Source organism: Palaemon carinicauda, chromosome 9, assembly GCF_036898095.1.
Source record: "Palaemon carinicauda isolate YSFRI2023 chromosome 9, ASM3689809v2, whole genome shotgun sequence".
Lineage (NCBI taxonomy): Eukaryota > Metazoa > Arthropoda > Malacostraca > Decapoda > Palaemonidae > Palaemon > Palaemon carinicauda.
This window is the reverse complement of record NC_090733.1, coordinates 150,290,273-150,311,480: the sequence shown is the minus strand read 5'-3', so window position 1 is coordinate 150,311,480 and position 21,208 is coordinate 150,290,273. Positions and strand designations below refer to the sequence as shown.

The window sequence follows — 21,208 nt, the reverse complement described above, 5'->3', positions numbered from 1 at the left end:
GGACTGGAACAGATGGTCGAAGATATACCTGTTCCCTCCCACCAACCTTCTGTTGAAAGTCCTCTCCAAACTGAGAACCTTCAAAGGGACAGCGGCCCTAGTGGCTCCCAAGTGGCCCCGGAGCAACTGGTACCCCCTGGTCCTGGAGCTGCAGCCCAAGCTGATCCCTCTCCCGGGCCCAGTTCTCTCTCAGCAAGTACAGAAGTCGACTGTCTTCGCTTCATCATCGAAAATCAAGGACCTTCATCTCATGATTTTCTCTCCCTTGCCGCAAAGAAGAGGTTTGGGATCTCGAAGAAAAGTCTAGACTTCCTAGAGGAATACAAGACCGAATCCACGAGACGGCAATATGAATCATCCTGGAGGAAATGGGTCTCCTTTGTTAAAGCAAAAAATCCTAAAGAAATCACCATTGATTTCTGTATGTCCTTCTTCATTCACCTTCATGGACAAGGATTAGCAGCCAATACGATTTCAACCTGCAAATCGGCTTTGACTAGACCAATTCTATATGCTTTCCAAATTGATCTGTCCAACGACATCTTTAACAAACTGCCGAAAGCATGTGCTCGCCTACGCCCAGCACCCCCTCCGAAACCGATCTCCTGGTCACTAGACAAGGTGCTCCATTTCGCCTCCAACTTGGACAATGATTCATGCCCCCTCAAGGATCTGACTCAGAAAGTTATATTTTTATTTGCTCTCGCCTCGGGAGCTCGAGTCAGCGAAATAGTGGCATTATCAAGAGAAGAGGGACACACCCTGTTTGCTGATTCAGGAGAAGTGACCCTCTCCCCTGATCCGACGTTTCTCGCCAAAAATGAATTACCCACCAAAAGATGGGGCCCTTGGAGAATATGCCCCCTGAAGGAGGATGTCTCTCTATGTCCAGTAGAGAGCCTCAAGGTCTATCTTCGCAGAACTTCAAACTTTGGTGGAGGCCAACTCTTCAAAGGAGAAACATCGGGCAGCGACCTGTCACTGAAACAATTAAGAGCGAAAATCACCTACTTCATTCGCAGAGCGGATCCGAACAGTACACCCGCTGGTCATGATCCTAGAAAAGTGGCATCTTCTCTGAACTTCTTTCAGAGCATGGACTTTGAGAGCCTTAAAAACTTTACGGGCTGGAAGTCCTCGCGAGTTTTCTTTAAACATTATGCGAAACAAGTGCACGAAATCAAACATTTTGTGGTAGCCGCAGGTAGTGTTATGAAACCTGCACCTAACTCTGCGTAGAACAGTGAGTTACTTGGGACTCTAACTCTTCGGGTGCCTATGTTGACCCTCGAGTGATTCATAGTGATGTCTAAAAACACTTAGTGCTTTTATAACTGTTCTTATCCCAGGTGAAATGTCATAGTGTCACACAAGTGCCGCATGCCTTGAGCATGATGTGTTATTTAAAGACTTGCGTTCCTCGAGAACGAGTACCTACTAATCCTGAAATTCCCTTTCAGATTCAAGAGCAAGCCTTTATTTCTATGTACATTATTATTACTGTAAATGAACTTTACTTTTGCTGTAAATTATTTAATTTCTGCATTGTGAAATAAAATTTCTATTTTATTACTTATGCGTCTCTTTCAGCTCCTACTTACTATGAAATACATACTGTCATAGTTTTATTTATTCCTCCTTTCTTATGGTCATGAAGAATTTAGGATGTCTATTCCTAAATTATATTCACCTTGCCTCAGTAAGGTTCCTACACGAATACTTACTTCTGATAATCAGGAGATGAACTCTACACACAGTGCCCAACCACCACTGTCCTACTTCAGAATGTTCCTATACAAATATCAAACATTCTGCTTCATCTCTAAGCTCTTAAAAGTTCTTCTGTCAAGATGAATAGCCCTTCAATACCACTTTGACGTCGGCATAGCCCATGGGAACTTCCTACCAATGGGGGGCAGGATATTTCGTTCCTATGGTTCTTACCTAAGATTACTTTGCTGTTTTGTCAATGCCTAGGCACTTAACTCTGGGGGAAAATCTACCACGATACATTGATTCTCTGGTACTCTTCCATCAGGACGCCATGGCTTGAGCCCAAAAAACGGATTTTGAGCGAAGCGAAAAATCTATTTTTGGGTGAGATAGCCATGGCGTCCTGATGGACCCTCCCTACTACTTCGTTCAGTTTGCTCCCACCCTACACAATTGTATCATGGTGATGGGCAGCAACTGGCGCCAGGATAAAGACGCGCGTGACGTCATTAGAGCAATGGCGTCCGTTTGTTTACGTCTCGAGTATCAGTAGTAGCCACGAGTGAGATTAGCTGTGGAACGGCTCCCAGCTATTCTCAGCCCTTTCACACCGAAGCGTTAACTCTGTTCGGGGTGGAGATAGCTATGTGGCACGACCAGACATGCGTGTCCCCTGTTGTATTACGATGTCTTAAAGGGAAACCTTTGAGATACTCGCTCCAGAAGTTAGAATTCTGTGATAACCTGTGGTTAAATTCTCTGGGAATATCTTAGTAGTCTTATACCCAAGGAAGCTACCAAACAGGAACCTTCCATCAGGACGCCATGGCTATCTCACCCAAAAATAGATTTTTCGCTTCGCTCAAAATCCGTTTATTGTGTCAGTCAACTTCCTGCCAATATGTTTAGCTTTCATTGTAAAGGCAGCCAATCCCAAACTCAATGGTTTCCTGAATGTATAGTTCTGAACAGGACTAATTAAAATCCCTGACAAAGACTACACAAGTATAGTTAGTGAAAAAAGAAAGTTGGTGAGAACTAACGAAAGTCCTGAATCTACATATGAATCTGTTGTAAAAAGCTGCCATTAAAACCTTCCTAAACATCTTAGGCTCCTTAATTAACTTGCCTGGGCTATTGTATATTCTAATGGAATTGGGTTCACTTGATTGACTCATATTTCTTTGGATACTGCAAACAAAATGTTGTCCAGTAGATTATAATGCATCATATGTCAATAATTGCTTTTCCCCATTTAAGAAGCAAGCATAACCTACCTAGTAAACATACTAACACTTATACATCTAATTCCTTTACTATGCTTACTGAATGCCCTGCCGATATAAAAAAAAATTTCATTATGCTACAACAAATTCCATTCTGCAGTAGCACAAACAGCATTGCTTCCAGAAAACTGGTGAGGGAAGTTCAACCACTATAGATTTTGGATATTTCACAAGGCTTTGATTAGTTGCACCATTGAATATTAATGGGCAAGTGAAATTATATTAGGATTTTGTTTGAAATGACAAATTTTTTTATATATGTCAAGTTTCAAATATTTTTGAGGTCTCATAACCTTGAAATTCTGTTTATCACAATCATTCATGTCGGAAATACTGGTAACCTAGCAAAAGTGCTATCAATTTTTTTTTCAATTTTAGTTTTGATTCAACATTCATCTGAAAAATATCTAGGACAAAAAAATTCAAAATAAACTACAGAACACAGAAAATATAATCACCAGTGTCTTCATCATTTCCACATCCAGACAAAGGATCATCCTGCTCATCTTGAAGTGGATAGTCATCTGAGTTTGTTGAGGAGTTGCTGACGGTGCGTACTCGGTGGTGGAGTCTCTTCTGTGAAGTTTGCCAAGCTGCCAACTTGGTTGGCTCTTTTTCATACAAACGTGTTGCCATCGACTGAAAAAAGATAATCGCGTGCAATTTTTTCTGTGCTGTACCAAACTAAAAAATCTAATATTTCAAAGGAACTTAAAATAAAAATAAAAATTCTTTTGATGTTTTTCTAACACCTATTGATCAAATTATACTTGGGAGTTGTTAAAAACAAGTGGACATGAAGTTTGTCCAAAACAATGGATTTCAATATGTGCATCTCCTATATTAGAAACCACCCCAAAAAGAGGTATGTTCTTATGTGACGAGGTTAAACCATTTGGACTGATAAGCAATTTGGAGACAAGGAATGTAGAAATAAGTTGTACCTGTATTTAGATTGCTACATCTGAAACAATATATCATAATATTATTAAGAACGAGTTATATGGAGGAAATACAGTAGCAATAATAAATATTTGATAAGACCTGCCAGCATTAGTTTACATGCACATACAGACTTACTACATTTTACATTACATAAATGGGAAGCTACAGTATTCTAAATGATGACTTGTGCATGTCTTGTCTATAAAACATAATTACTTGAAACATAATTTTGCAGAACAAACCTGTAAACTTTCCAAAGAATTATCACAATCTGTGGTGTCAATTTCATTGAGATTGGCTCCAGATCTCTCAATCTCCGCATAAGTCCCAAAGGGTAGTTTTTCAAGACACTCCAACTTCATTATGTGCATTTTTGAGCGGAGATGCTTAGCCAGGTGACCATGAATACGAAAAGCTATCTTACAGTCGTGACATTTGAAGGGACGGGGGTTGTCAGTGCTTGGCGTCCCAAAGGTCATGTTCATGTTAACCTGTGAAAAATTTGGTGAACTTTTAAAACTAAAGTTTCGTACACCTTAATCTTGTAACCAATAATGAGAAACTATACTCCTATGTTTCTTAATAATAACAGTATCATTACACTGTACAGTACACACTTTTGCTTATGAAGTAACAGTTTACTGTATGATACTGTACATAAAAAAAGTACAGAATAAAAATACACAAGTAAATAAAATCAAATACTGTAAAGGTTTTGACAAATAAAAGAGATAGATAACAGGTAATCCTATTTTTTTACCTATTTCTATATTGAATTCTAAGCAGATGAGATTAACAGCCTGATATCTATATCCAGTCTAGGCCTGGTGGAAACAACAAGAAAATTGTAAGGGTCGGTGGAAATAAAGGCAGAGAGAGAATTTCAAAGCTTGGCAGTTGATGGAAATACCATCAAAAGGTAATGAGCACAAAAGAATCAAAAGCAGTTTAAAAATTCAAGTAATGTATTCACTTGAGTACTGTAATCAATAAAAATAAATAGCTTTCACATATATTCTTTATTTAACCACACCCAAAAAAAGTACCGAAAATTTTTTACACTTGATACAAAATATTGTTCTACAGTATACTGTAAAATGGTATCTAAGCAACATAGTTTATTGGATGTCATGTCACCTTAGACGATGTTTGAAGTCTAGCTAACATAAGGGGCATTAGAGGAAAATACATAAACTAATTACATCCTATGATGTAATCACTTTCAAATTACAAATTAAGTATTGTACATAGAACCTCTATCATCCTTCAAATATACACCATGCTAAGTAACATTTTATCCTGGCCTGTCTTAGTCATACAGTCCTCAAACAAACCTCTTACTAAACAACTTTTCCAAGTTAATCTAATAATCTTATCATGAAATAACCTAGCAGTAGATACAGTCAAGTATATCTAAAGAAATTCTGGTGATGTAATTCCTGTACAAACTTCCAAAGACAAATATTTAAATTTTTAGTCTAACAGTCAATTGTAAGTTTAAGATTCATGTCAGTCTACAGTTAACAAATGGCACTGAATTAACGGGATAAGCTCCTGTTTGAATGCCGACATGTATCAAGAATTGTGTTTCTGCGTTGTTTGCAAATCTTGCAGAAAATTTTGGTAATAATGTAAGGTTGATCAGTTTCCAATCATATCAGGTGCAACATATTTCTATCACTATTATTACAAAACAAGCTACAACCCTAATTAAAAAAGAAGAATCCTATAAGCCCAAGGGCTCCAACTGGGAAAGCATCCCAGTGTGGAAAGGAAATAGAGAAGTAACAAATAAACTATAAATGAAAAATACAAAAAAACATTATAAAATATCTTAAGATCGCTAATAATGTTCAATAGATATGTTATATATAAACTAAGAAACAAGACTTATATTAACCTTTCAAACAGAAAAACATTTAAAATGAGATAGAAATAAGGGTAATGAATGTCGCATATTCTCCAATTTGAAAAGAAATCGGAATAATTGATAAGCAGGCCACATTCACATGGTAATTAATTTAACAATCTGGAAACTGTCAAGAATACAGAAAGGGTAACGGGATATGCATAAGATTAAACTGCATTTATCTATAATTCATAGGATAAGGAGATCTAAAGAAAAGCATCATGATTCTAAGGAAATTTCAATACCCAGTACAATGTAATTCCTTCAATCTCACATACTGTACTGTATGTCAATCTTAACCCTTTTACTCCCAAATGGACGTACTGGTACGTTTCACAAAACTCATCCCTTAACCCCTATGGATGTACCGGTACGTCCTTGCAAAAAACTGCCATTTGCATTTTTTTTTTGCATATTTTTGATAACTTTAAGGGAAACTTCAGGCCTTTTCCTAAATAATGAGACCAACCTGACCTCTCTTATGACAAAAATTAAGGCTGTCAGCGCAATCTAAAAAAAAAACATATTGCAAATCGTGCTTGAAAAAGAAAAACGCCTGGGGGTTAAGGGTTGGAAAGTTCCAAATACCCTTGGGGGTAAAAGGGTTAAGAAGCCAAATTTTTCATGATATGAACAATTATTCATATTACTGTATCAATTTTACTGTGTAGTACCACCATGTTCCTCATTTTCTTTATTGCAGGATACAGTATTCTATTTTGAAAAGATAGACCTTTCACAATAACGAAGTTAAACATTTAGTAGGGTCTGTGTGAAGGGCCATCCAGTAATGATAACCACATTGTCTCCCTCCAGTTTTCCAACTATTAGGAATTCAACAATAATGCAATACCTCTAAGAAGCGTTTTACACAATAAACTTAATGTGTGAATATGTTTGGAGCTAGATGTGCTGTTTTTCATAAAAAAGCAGCATCTGCACTTAAAAATTCATTAGATTACAAAAGAGACAGCACACTCAAGGGGTGTCCCAGATTTTCCTGAAAGGTAAACTTTCCCTCAAAGAATGTCTACAATAAGCATATTTTAAATGTTAAGTGAGAGAGAGAGAGAGAGAGAGAGAGAGATAGAGAGAGAGAGAGAGAGAGAGAGAGAGAGAGAGAGAGAGAGAGAGAGAGACTCTTACCTTGTTATAATGACTTAAGGACCGTTTATGTTTCTGTAAGTGGCCATTTGTTCTAAATGACACTGAACAAGAATCGCATCGGTATGGCCGTTCCATATAATGAATGTTCATGTGTATGCTTAGTTGTGCCTGTTTATTAAATTCTTTATGGCATATGCTGCATTTACACTTTCCATCATCATTTCCAAGTCTGAAACATTAAATAAATAAGACTTATTTATGATATAAAAGTTTTACAAAAATAAAATGCAAGATTTATGAATATCAAATCTATTAGGTTCCTACAATAGAGTAGAGTACAATACTTCATAAAACTTGAAATCAAATAAAAATTCATTCGTAAGTTGAATATTAACTATGAAAGGATAAATATAAACTTCCAGTGTTGTTACTGTAAATACTAAACCTCTGTTTATGCATACAATACAGTAATGCAGAATTCACGATACAGTACATCCATAATAATGAAAATAATCTTCACCATCTTACCTACTAAGTGAAGGAACAACTCCACTTGGTACTAAAAAGGCAGTTTTAGTATCCATGCCAACACTATTCATAACCGTCAAGTTTGCTGGTGGCGTAGGCATCCGAGATAAGCCTTGCGATAAGCTGGAGTTAAAAGTAGCAGAACTGCTTGAAGGTGTGGATGATCGAATTTGCTCAACATCTGAGCCTTGACTAGTCCCTTCTTTCCCATCTTTTTTACATTCATCACCACTGATCTTGACTTTGTTCTCTGCATCAACTTTTGATTTTTTAGACAATTCTGGAGTTTCATTTTCTGCAGATGATGATTTAACTTCAGTTGAAGTCTGAACCAGGTTACTTTGAGGTGAGTCCGGAGATGTATCAGATGACGAATTCTTATATTGCTGCCTTTTGAAGTTCGACTCCAAAACTGCCCTTTCTTTTAAGTAATCTTGAAACATCAAGCTATTACAACCATTTTCCTTTGTAGGATCTAGTACAATGTTCTGTCTCTCCCCTGAGGAAACACTAGAAATGCGCAACGTTGTGTTGTAAATGGATTTCAGAAGAGATGAAGACTCAGTGACAGGAGATAAAATTTCAGACGGATGTTCCCTAATGGGTGTTAAAGGCGTACCAGGAGATGCCAACTTGCCAGCAGGTGACCTAAGATCTGTTACTGAAGAGTTGCTCATAATGGGCAAAAAATTGGGTCTCGTAGGAACTGCGTGCTTCTTCAAAGGTAGAACTTTGTCATGTCCTACAGCACTGGAAGGACCAGCCAATTTCTTAACACTAAGATCTATGGGAGAATCACGTGAGGAAGGATCTGCACTATTATCAACATTAGTTCCTTTTCCTTCACCTGTTGCTTTTTGAGGGATGATGCTTGGCAGCATAACCAAGACACCTGCCCTGGAAACAGGAGGAACACAAGGAACAGCTCCTGGTTTTTTTGAATCATTTAGTTCCTTGACAGATGTGAGCAATTTTTCCTTGTAAAGATTTGACTCCTCTTGTTCTTTCAAAATATCAGCATCTTCAAACTGATCTTCATCCATCATATCATCTTCTTCTTCTTCCTCATCAACATCTTCATCATCATCCTCATCTTCATCATCATCATCGTCATCTTCATCATCAATCCTGTCTTGCTCCATTTTCCCCTAAAAACACAAGAGAAAGTAATTAAACACAAATTTACAAAAAGTGTATAGTACTGTAACCATTGGAAATGAAAGTTCCCCAAAACTTCTGACATATTATTATATATAAAACAATAGAATTTTACACAAATAATTCACTAGCACTAACACTCAAATATACTGTATTTCCACTTACACAATTATATATTATATCTATTATATTCAAAGGTCCCTATAAAAATAGAAATGTACATCAAAGTACTGTAGTTTTTAGAAGTATCAGGAGCTTTTAAAATCTTACAATGAGACAGGAACAATAAAAATTGTTTACTATACTTGGGACACAGATGAGGATTTTTCTACAAGGTCTTTCTTTTAAGCTGAATGCTGATTAAAATTCAAATAATTTCTGTTAAATTTTTACATCAAGCATAATGCTCTAAGTTACTACAACAATAAATTAACTTGTTATAATCCATCATCTTTTCTTTTTAATTTATAATAATAACCTTAGACAATTAATTGCATGGACAATTCAACTTTAAGAAACAGACAAGTACTGTACAATGGCAGCTAGCAAGAAAAAATTCCATCCAATGACAGGACAAAGACCATGGCGTTGTTACTTTGTGCAACGAAACTCATTTATAATATGTTTACTGTTCTGAAATGGACATTCTTTACAATATTTTGAGATCAATTTTGAATCTCATGTTTGTGATCTACAGTAAATATAAATAATGTCCATTCCGTTTGAAGATTATTGTCAACCCTTCTTTTTGTCTTGTATTTGTATACAGTACTGTACAGTAATCAAAAGAGTATCATCATCATCATTATTATTATTATTATTATTATTACTAGCCAAGCTACAACCATAGTTGGAAAAGCAAGATGTTATAAGCCCAAGGGCTCGAATGGAGAAAAATAGCGCAGTGAGGAAAGGAAATAAATAAATGATGAGACCAAATTAACAATAAATCATTCTAAAAACAGTAACAACGTCAAAACAGATATGCCATACAGGTATATAAACTATAAAAAGACTTATGTCAGCCTGTTTAACATAAAAACATTTGCTGCAACTTTGACTTTTGAAGTTCTACTGATTCAACTACCTGATTGGGAAGATCATTCCACAACTTGGTCACAGCTTGGAGAAAGGATGCCAATCTCAAATGCAAAACACTAATCATAAATTGCAACTCTAATAATACTGATGTACACACTACACGTAAAGTAAAAATAAAGATTTTAGATTTCTTGGATAAACAACTATCAGTCTTGTGAATAAAATTGTACTTGTGTTATCAGGATAGTATACTAGAATTGTAAAAGGGGAATATTAGATATATGACTACATTTATCTACCTGTAGAGCAAGAGCTTCTTCATTGACATGACTGTCATCAACAGTTGTTGGTACAGGAACAACACCCATTTCTACACAACGTTTGTAGTGGGCTTTTGAGCGAAGATGTTTTGTCAAATTGCCCTTGGTCTTGAAACTAGAAAAAAGACAATAAAAATTACAAGAATTTTATAGCCATTAAGTCAATATATTTCTACAGATCTATTTACTAGTCGTTTGATGATACAAAAAATTAATAAGGAAGATTAAAAATTACATTACTTGAATTCTAAAGACAACTGTAAAATAAGATGAAAGTTTAGAATGTAAAATATATACTGTACTGCTAAACCAGGAAATACATCAAATACTGCACACATTAACAATAATTTTTTAGACTTGTCTCAGCAACAAAATAACAAGATACAGTACAGTACTGTACTACCCCATACCCACCTAAAAGAGCAATGTGTGCAGGCATAAGGACGGAGATCAGTGTGGGTACGAATATGTTTCTTCAGCATTGATGGTTTTTTACATCGTATACCACAAGCACCACACACGTATCTACCACGGCCTCTACCTCTTACATAAGTATATTCTTCTGTGCTTTTGAAACCCCCTTCAAATATCTTTATGCGTTTGGCTGATCCATCAAACCCCTCTCCATCATCTGTTTTGCAAGAAGAATCATCATTTGGGTCTTCTGGCTCACGTTTGATGGATGGTCCACTTGTTTCAGTAGTAGGAATATGTTCAGATATTTTTGCTTGGGAACTTCCAGCTTTTGCCTCCTTTTCCTCAACTTTCAAGTTACCATCAGCTTTCTCCTTCTCCCTATGTTTTTCTTTTTCCTCCTTAAAAGTCCAGTATGATGAATGAGTCTGAATTAAATTAAGTTCTTTCTCTCTGGCAATTGTGTATGCATGATTGTATTTTCGGCTTTGATACAGACCCAAGCTCTGGTAAGGTGTTAGCTCGAGTGGGTTATCTTCTGCTGGCTTTATCTGCCAATTTGAGTACATAGAAAGCTTAGGATCAGTAGACTGGGGTACATACATAGGCTGTTGTCTATATATACAACAGAAGTATGACTTTGTGGACACCTTATGACCTAGATAGGTATAAGCTGAGCCATTCAAAAGCATCTGTACACAGCTTTTCTTGGGCCTTGGAGTATCAGGACTCACTAAAGTTGTACCAATCAAAGAATCTGACTTAGGCATAAATGGCTGTGGTTTGAGAGCTAAAGAATTTGGACGCTTTCGTGATGGTAGAAAATCTTTTGAATTGCTGGCACTTTCCTCAACTGAGTTCTCACAATCGTGACTCTCTGAATAGGACTGTTTCTTTTCTAAATCCTTTTTTTCTTGGTAAATAACTGGTGACGATATAACGGGATGTATTCTTATTTCTGGATTTACAGGTTTAATTTCTGAAGACTTAATTTGGGTTCTAGATAACACTGGTCTGTCTGTCTGACCATGCATATCTTTTTGAGGAACCTGTAACATAACCTTTGGAGACTGTACTATAGAGTCAACAAATAGACTCGATTCTTTTAAATGGGTTCTTGATGGATCTCTTGATATTTCTCTTATTCTTGGGGCTGGAAGATGTTTTTCCTTCCCTTCACTCACCAACAAAGGAACTGGCGTTGGGACGGATGCAAAGTGAGCCTTTGAAGTTCCTGGAGATAGAGAAGGAGCTGGCACAGGTGGAGTAAATACTGCCAGGGGGCTCTTTTGGATACTATGTGACTGTACAACACTCCCTGCTTGAGAGTATGGTCCTGGAATGCCAGGAACATAAGGTACTTTCTCATTCCCAACAGGAATGAGAGTAGGATAGGAGGATTTCCTGGGATGTTCCTTCTCTTTGTCTCTTATTGGGACATTCAATCCACTTCCATGAGTGCCTCCAGCAAGGCTACTGCGTACAGCTGTTATACCAGGTGCATTTCCATGAAGTAATGGAGTACCTCCCAGGTGAGATGTACCTGGTGGCAGAGTTAAATGAGAAATTCTGGAATGAACTACAGGTGACTGGAAGGAGCTCTGTTTTTGGGTATGAGAGGCTTGTCCATGAAGAAATGGCTGGTTTGCAGCATTGGGAGGATTCATGGGATAAGGCAGATCTCTAAGGTCAGGTGTAGGAATGCCAGGAATGGTTAAATTGGGAAGCTGCAGAAGGGGGGCATACTGGAGGAAAGGAGAAAATGGATATCGAGCAGGATCTGAGGGATACATGGTAGTGGGATGTGGTAAAGATTTGACTTTGTTATGATGGACAGAATCCTCAACACTTGACTGCTCCTGAGGCAACAATGAATTGACGAGACTGGGTACTGTTTTGGTAGAAGAGGTGCTGATTTGACTTTCAACCTGAACCATAGTACCTCCAGAATTAAGACCTGACTTTGCAATGGTAACCACAACCGAGGTTGGAACAGATACCTCTGATCTGACTATGCTTCCTCCTAGCTGATGTGGTGGAATGCAGATATCAAGAGTAGGACTAGGCTGCTGACCAGGATCAATCCTCATTGTTTTTAAATTCTTACCATCACAAATTTGGACTTCCCCTCCAAAAAAATGACGGCTGCTACCCTTAGGTTTCCCCATTTCATCCATTATTTTCATTGAAGACTCCATTTTTCCTACAACTTGACCTTTTGGGGAAAAAATTGGTGAAAGAAACACATTTTTATCATGATTTGCTGTCTCTGGATCAGACATTTTTCGTCTCTTTGTCGGCGGTGAAGCACCATCAGAAATAGCTTCATAAACACGAGGTGATAAATCTAATCGATACTTTACATCTTCATCAGACCCTCTTCTCTGAGAGGATTCTCCGACAGAAATAGAGGAACCCCTTGATGAAGAACGTTCGTGGTCATATATATCTGACCGATCTTTTTTCTGGAGATCCAGTGCCACATCTTGTTCTCCTGACCACCTACTTCCATCACCACTTTTTATGGAGTCAGGGGTTCCTCTCTCACTTCCACTTCCCCCTTGCCGATGTCCACAGCAATGCCTCACATGATACTCTAAGCTTTCTGGACTATGGCATCTTGTTCTGCACCAAGTACAGGCATACATGCCAACTTCAGCAGAAGCAGATGAGTTCTGATTAGCAATTCTACTCTGCTCTAGTCGTTCAAAGTTTTGATCGAGGGTGCTAGCAATCCCAGCTTGAGCAGTCAAAAGAAGATTTTTTATTACTGATCCTTCTGGATTTTTTAAATGAAGTCTACTTTTCCCTGGGTCTCGCACAACACCTGAGCCATCCATAATGCTCCTCTTGCGTGGTCCCTCCGTTGAGTCAAGCTCATGTAAGACTATGTGAGAGGTAGCAAAGGCAGGGTCAGACTGAGAGTAAGAGGTAGTAAGTCCATGTGATGATATGGAAGGTTTGGAAGCACTTATGAGGGTGACCGGAGACTGAGCAAGAGGCAGGTGTGGGTTAGGTGGAAGACTGGGGCTGTAAGAAGATCGAGGTTCAATCATTAGTGCTTCAGCAGTCGATGAGTGACTTCTTTCACGAACATGTGGCTGTGGTAAACCATAACTTACAGGTGTACCAACAGAATTTATCTTGGAATTCTTGTTGGGAGTTTCAATGAGACTGCATCGTCGCATCTTTCCACTTCCCGAACCCTCACTTTCACTGGATGAAGAACCAAAACTGGAATTGCGTCGATAACGTCGAGACCACAAAGGATTGTGAGTTTCAACGATTGCCTGGTTCTCAACAATCAATTTTGTGATATGTTGTTCTAATAATTCTGGGCTGGGTGATTTCATCCCTTTCCAAAGGGTGTTAGCACTAGAGGGTGTTACTCCAGAGCTTCTCTGACCACTTAAAGCTGAATCCTCTTTTTTATTTGTAGCAGCGGCACGGATGTCAAGTGGAGGGAGGCACTGCTTAGGAAAATGAGCAGGGCTAACAGGGTGCCGGCTTTGACTGGGGTGGCTGTTTGTATTGGGTGTAGCAGGAGGTTGATGATATGTTACAGGGTTACTCGTGTTACAGTCTGTCTGTGAGCCATCATGAGATGGTGCTGGCTGATGCCCAACAGGCAATGGTGGAGGAGGAAGAGGAGGAATTTGTCCCTTATTGACATCATCTTCCTGAAGAGAATATTGAGCACGGAATTTTGGTTTGTACAAAGACTTCCCTCTGTCTTTTATCAAGTCTTCTTGATGTAACTTGGGAGTTGGTGGTGCAACAGAACCACTTGGCAGAGAATCTTTTGCTGAGGACTTTGCCACTGATAAATCAGCCGGCTGTTGCTGGAATTGCAACCTACTAACATTGTCCTCACTGGGACTCATGGAAACATCAATCCTGTTGGTATCAGCACCATCAGTAGCCTCCAAAAGTCCTTCTCCTCCATCTGGTACACTGTTATCACACTTAAGAACATGAGCACGAGATTTTGTGTGCTTAAGATAGTTACTTTTAGTCTTGAAAGCGATACGGCAATGATCACAACTGTAGGGTCTTTCATTTGTATGTGTCCGGATATGTTTGTCCAGCACTGACGGTTTGGCACAGAATACCCCACAATAATCGCATTTGTACTTTCCAACAACACTGCCACTGGTCTTTCTTTTCACTTCATCACCATCAGTTGGAGCAAGATGACCACCTACATTACTAGTTACTTGACAGTTATCTGGTTGAGCAGGAAGGTGACCATTCAAAGCAGACTGGCTACTAGGAGTTATGGAGGTGGGCCTGGCTTCAGTAACTTCTGTTTTTTCTTGCTTCCCAATGTCCCGCTCATGAGGCTGTACGTTCTTAGGCTGCAACTGCTGTTTTTGCTGATCAGCAGCATTGTCATTGGCCTCTGAGGCAGCCCGCTTGAATTTCTTATGTGTGTAGGTGACATTGCCGGTGGGGTTCATGGGGGCCGTGCACGTTATCACACCCATGGGATGCTAGCAGAAGACGAGATCTTCGGCATCATCACGAATTACGGCTTAACCACCACTGGAAACCCATCAGCAAATGCCTGAAAATGCAGAAAAGTTGTGTAATGAAAATAATATACTTAGTATATATTATTTATATGAAAACAAATATATTTTAAATACTTCTAGTCTTTGGTACATATTACATGATTACTGATTTAAGTAAATTTTACAAGTTCATGTTTTTTTTTAATACCAAAGTTGACTCAATAATTCCATTATATTCTGAAAAATTCAACAACCTAACTTAAATAAAAATACATTAGAATGAAAAAATTCCTTGGAAATTACGAAATATTTCAGTAAAAAAATTGTGTTGGTTTTAATATTATAAGGCTAAGATATGAAGAGGTATTCAAATTAATTAACTCAAAATACACTTCTTTCCTGACTTACCATGATAGATAATTCAGATGTTAGCAGTTCTGGTGGTCCAATAAGTACCATGGCCAACAGCATAACCTGTAAATAAAATTATTGTTAAAACAATAAAATAATAAACTGCTAAAATTAATCAGACCAAAACAACTTTTATTGTTGGCAAAGGAAAAACTTAGGAGATTGACTTTCAAAAAACAAGCTCTGTAATATTGATTTACTGGTTTTAATGTGGAAAAATATTGAGAGAGAGAGAGAGAGAGAGAGAGAGAGAGAGAGTCTAAAAATCTCTATACAATGAGGAAAAAGTCTGGCTACACACACACACACACACATATATATATATATATATACACAAATATATATATATATATATACAAATATATATATATATATATATATACATATATATATATATATATATATTACATGCATATATATATATATATACACACACACACATATATGTGTGTGATAATTTTGCACATTTAGACGTGTTTTTCATATTCAAATAAGTCAAATATTTTTGATACATTAATGTCTGGATTCTCTTAACCACCTCAGGATCAGAACCCCAAGCCGTGGCCAAGTGGTATGTCAATGTTTATACAAGTTTACTGGATCAGGATTCGATTCCCGGCCGGTCAGAAGCTGTTGTCTTTGTGTGATTTTGCCTGGGGCTCTGATCCCGAGGTCGTTAAGAGAATCCAGACATTAATGTATCAAATATATATATATATATATATATATATATATATCTTTCCAGTCACACCGAGCGGCATTGCCAGACGTATAACTACTCGGTCTCTCCCCGTCCATCGGGTGGGGGAAGTGAGAGTTGTCATACCCTGGTGAGAGAGGGTACCCCGAGAGGTACACTCGGAAACAACTGCCGTGTTGTAATTACAAAAAAAAAGGAGAGGATGAGAAGGGTTGAATCGGTAAGTGTGCGTGCAAATCTATATAAATATTAAGCCTTCATTCTTGACGGGTCGAGCACACTAGTATGGTATAATATTCAAGATAGCTACAAAACAAGAACAAACAAATCCACGAATATTGAACACAGCGTTCTGCCCAAGATTTTATTCGTCTTAAAACTTACAATGCATGAGACAAACTAAATTTAAATGTCTGAAGAATATCTGCATCACACTACACCAATCCATCTCCTCCTTTAAGAGTTTGATCAGCATCTGAACTGGTCATAGAAATGCATGACGTCAGTTCTAACTTATGAGCCGGATTCAATAGCAAAAGTGGGCTAGAATTGTCGTTCGACTTACGACATACAAATAGGTCTAGGAATCTATATACTTTTTTAAATTATGGGACTTGTTGGCTTATGCTTGAATACATACACAGCAGGTGACGAATATTTGGTTTGACGGTGTCGGGCCTTGGGTGTAGCCTATAGTAAAACCAATCTGTCGTGGCCGCTGAGACGATTTCTGACCCACTGTATAGCGTACTCGTGTCAAAATAATTCGACCAATTTAAGGAAAAAAGAACACAGTACTTAGACACGATCCATCCAAACCTAAGGTCTATATATGTATAAACCTTGTCCAAACCGAGTGAAACTGATAAAGGGTAGCCGCTTTATGACAGATGTCCTTCCTTTTTGACTAATCTCACAGGATTAACCAGAGGTGGCAACGATTAACCAGAAGTTAAATCCAATCTCTATCTCTCTCTCTCTCTCTCTCTCTCTCTCTCTCTCTCTCTCTCCTGTTATTCTTGTCGAACATATATATTTCATGAGGAGAGGTTTCATTTCTATAATGATAATTGGAACCAACATTTTTTTTTTTAAATTATAATCCCAGGTTATTTGCAAGTTTTATCCTATTGTCGTAATAAGACTGGCAAGATGGTGAGTTTGAAATCTTGAAGCTCACAAGGGCAAATTTATCAGTCAAAGATCAGTGAGCCGTATTTAATCCCCAGAACGGTTGATCTTGGAGTATAAAATAGAGTGCTTAAGACTGCATAAGTTATCAAATTTGAACGATTGGAAACTTAATCAACTCGTGGAAACAATATACAGTGTTTACAAGTATTTCACAATAAAGATGAACAGCGGCCCTTTTACTGATGTAACTATCGCATGTTGAATGATCACACAAGAAGAATGTGAAAAACCTAAATTTCAAGAAAGAACAAAGTATCACCCTGCTGTCGAGGACTTCAACAAATATGTTTAAGAAGAACAGTGTAAAACGTATATGCACGAAAGAAAATCCCCACCTTTGGAAAAATACTGGTGGAAGGGAAGAGAAAGCATTGCATTCAATGGATGGAAAGAATCTCCAAGGAAAGTCTACATAAGATATACAGTATATATATATATATATATGTGTGTATATATATATATATATATGTGTGTGTATATATATATATATATATACAGTATATCTATATGTATATGTGTATATATATATATATATGTACACATATACACACATAAATATGTGTATATGTATATGTATATATATATATATATATAGGATGATGATGTTATTTAAGGTGATCTTATCCCAGCAAGTACAGTTGCAAAGAAAGGGTGAGGGAAAATAGGATAATTATCCCTGTATTAGTGTTAATCTCTTAATCTTCCTTTATTGTTGTTTTCAAAGGTATTCGACTTGTCTCTAAAGAAAGTTTCCTTCAAGGAAAAATGAACTAAGTGTTTACGTTCGGACAAAGAGATCTTTTCAGCGGCCACTATCGAATGGTTTGACTATAATACCATAATGGCCATCTTTGAGTTTCAATTGCGTGTCTGCACTTGGATGCACTTGTGGAATTAATGTCATGTGGCCCATCGCTGGGACCATGGAGGTCCCTCAGTAAACAGTGATGACCTTGTATTTTATTCAAGTATGGCACCGCTAAGCAGGATAGAATTTTTAATCCAAATCTATTATCCAGACAGCATTATTTTAGTAATCTCGGATAGTATTTAATCAATAAAAACTATCTAAGTTCTGTAATCAAATATAAAGATTCAAAATCTCTGGACTCGGGGCTTCATCGTAATTATATTTTCATCCTTTAACCGAATATTGGAATGAGTCGCGTGATCGGAGAGAGAGAGAGAGAGAGAGAGAGAGAGAGAGAGAGATTCAGTTCAAATTAAAAACAACCAAAGGTTAAACTTCCCATTAACTGCATCCTGGCATGACTTATATCCTTATTGTTGTGAGCCTGGTATTGCCTTAACTAAAACCAACAAGGAATAATAATAAGAAAATAAAAATAGAAATGATTTGCAATCAATGTCTCTTATAATGACAGTGGTGAGAACGGGTTCTACGTTCGAACCATTCCAAGGGGGGAGAGAGAGAGAGAGAGAGAGAGAGAGAGAGAGAGAGCCAGCCGCTATAAAATTTCCTTCAGGCTAAAAGATTGCGCTTTCGGTAGTTCCGAGGGTGACCTACTCAGAGAGAGAGAGAGAGAGAGAGAGAGAGAGAGAGAGAGAGATGTCCATTCACTCAAAGCTATGAATGGATTTATACCTACTGGTGGTCACAATTCCACCCTCCCGCACCACCCCCAATCGGACCCTACCCATTAGGCCCTAACGGGAAGTTCACCACCACACAGAAACCCGGTTTTGCAAACACCTTACCCTCGTCGAAATGAATGTACTGTTATGTGCAAAGCAATTAACAGCAAAGAGAGGTAAATATACAATATATGACGTTTAACAATTTAAATATATTAAAGTGTATGATTATATTGTGTTTTGTACGATGAGATTTAACTATATCTAAGAATACTTTACTTTGCAGGGTACTGTATTACTCTTGAACGAATAATTTGTGTTAAATAGTAAACAATGTGAACCTCTATGTGAGTGCGTGTAGACTCCTACATCATCTTACATATCTTATGGACACCTACGTACGCACGTTCAAAAAAAAAAAAAAAAAAAAAAAACAGAAAATGCCACATGCAACGGTAAAACCTGAAATGAAAGGACATACATGATTTCAATAATGTCTAATGCATTTTTTAAAAGTTCATCGCGTCATGATAACTATACCTTTTCTAACATTTACAAATTTATTTATTCCTTTGGCAAAACTGATAACATTATAAAGGCCCAACAACAAATCATGTTGTGGAAAGATGAAGGCTGTAGTAACAACAAAACAAAGGAAAAAGTTGAAGTTATAGCAAAATCAAGTTGGGTAATAACAAACATTAAGGTTATGACAAAATAAAGTTAGGACACAAAAAAATAAAACAAAACCACTGAGGTTGGGGAAAACAAATATTGAAGTTACGGCAAAATCAAGTTGGGGAGAACAACTATTGCGGTTATGGCAATATCAAGTTGGAGAAGAACAATCATTGAGGTTACAGCAAATTCTAGTTGGAGAGAACAAACATTGCGTTCAGGCAAAATCAAGTTGGGGAGAAAAATTATTGAGGTTACGGCAAAATCAAGTTGGAGAAGAACAATCGAGGTTACAGCATATTCTAGTTTGGGAGAACAAACATTGAAGTTCTGGCAAAATCAAGTTGGGGAGAGTAACCACTGAGCATACGGAAAAATCAAGGTGAGAACAACCATTGAGGTTATGGCAAAATCAAATTGAAGAAGAACAAACATTGAGGTTATGGCAAAATCAAGTTGAAGAAGAACAAACATTGAGGTTATGGCAAAATCAAGTTGAAGAAGAACAAACATTGAGGTTATGGCAAAATCAAGTTGGAGAGAATAAACATTGAGGTTACAAAAAATTCTAATTGAGGAGGCCAATCATTGAAGTTTTGGCAAAATCAAGTTGGAGAGAACAAACACTGAAGTTGTGAGAAAACCAAGTTGGAGGGAACAATCATTGGGGTTAAAGCAAAATCTCGTTGAAGAGAACAAGCATTGAGGTTACTGCCAATAAAGCCTTCCAATCAAAATAAAAATAAAAAAATGTTTCAACACCTTACTCAAGCTTATTGTGTAGATATGAGACACTTTTTAATGAAATGACAGAAAAGCAGGAAGGGAGTTCAATCACTTCAAATGATATTCAGTAATGTTTGTTTTAAATGTTGGTGCCTGAAAACACAGGAACAAACAAGATAATCATACGGGAAATGCCAATCGCATTATCAAGCCGAACACTTATCTGATAGCAACTGTCACATTATCATTCGTGTTTCTTTAAAATTCTCAGAACTTAAAAGAGAGTTTCAGGAAAGTCGAGCAGAAGTCGGCTTGCGCAATAACACACACACACAGAGAGAGAGAGAGAGAGAGAGAGAGAGAGAGAGTTACATGTTAATCATAAATACAGTAATGACTCATGCGCCGTTTCGAAATGTTAATAAGGTTTTGGTTATTTTTTTTTTTCATTTTGAGTTAAAACAAGATTAGGATATACAGTATCAGGAACATTAATCATTTAACTAGTTTTTCCTTAATTATAAATTTTTCAAATTTTTATTAGTAATTAATAGCTATGTTCTAATTTAATGCATATTACAATTAATAACAATGATGCGTTATAAAGATAGCTGGCCTTGTCCATACTAATCCTGTTTCACAAAATAACGTAAAACAATAACTTGTTCATTAAAAAAAAAAATAGTACACCGTCAATTTATATCATTCGAGTAATGGTCCCAACAGAATAAATTTCCCTTTTCATTTATAAAGAAAGACAACGCAGGATATCTTTCCTTTATTCCATAGAAAGGCAACAGAATACCATTCTCGAAAAAAATGCAGATTAACTTCCATATATTCCAGTACATGAAAAGGCAGAAGAATGCATTCCTTTATTTCATCTCAGAGAATGGCATCAGCGATGCCCTCGTAACCAAGAAAATATTGCTTCAATTGGTCACAAACATGACCCAACACGGCCACTT

The 21,208-nt window shown here is 37.3% G+C and overlaps 1 protein-coding gene across 4 annotated transcripts in view; it reads right to left on the bottom strand.

The window, feature by feature from the left end:
* Positions 1-21,208, bottom strand: part of shn (schnurri) — a 68,199-nt gene that overhangs the window by 29,231 nt on the left and 17,760 nt on the right. For all 4 annotated transcript variants that reach the window (XR_011045555.1, XM_068380671.1, XM_068380672.1 and 1 more), the window contains exons 2-8: positions 15,344-15,409; positions 10,422-14,988; positions 9,987-10,122; positions 7,489-8,636; positions 7,000-7,189; positions 4,187-4,435; positions 3,458-3,638 (exon numbers count right to left, since the gene is read on the bottom strand). Coding sequence is in view for 3 of the 4 variants with exons in the window: in XM_068380671.1 (XP_068236772.1) it covers positions 3,458-3,638; positions 4,187-4,435; positions 7,000-7,189; positions 7,489-8,636; positions 9,987-10,122; positions 10,422-14,908 (6,391 nt within the window). In the remaining variant the exon portion in view is untranslated. The remainder of the gene's footprint in view (positions 1-3,457; positions 3,639-4,186; positions 4,436-6,999; positions 7,190-7,488; positions 8,637-9,986; positions 10,123-10,421; positions 14,989-15,343; positions 15,410-21,208) is intronic.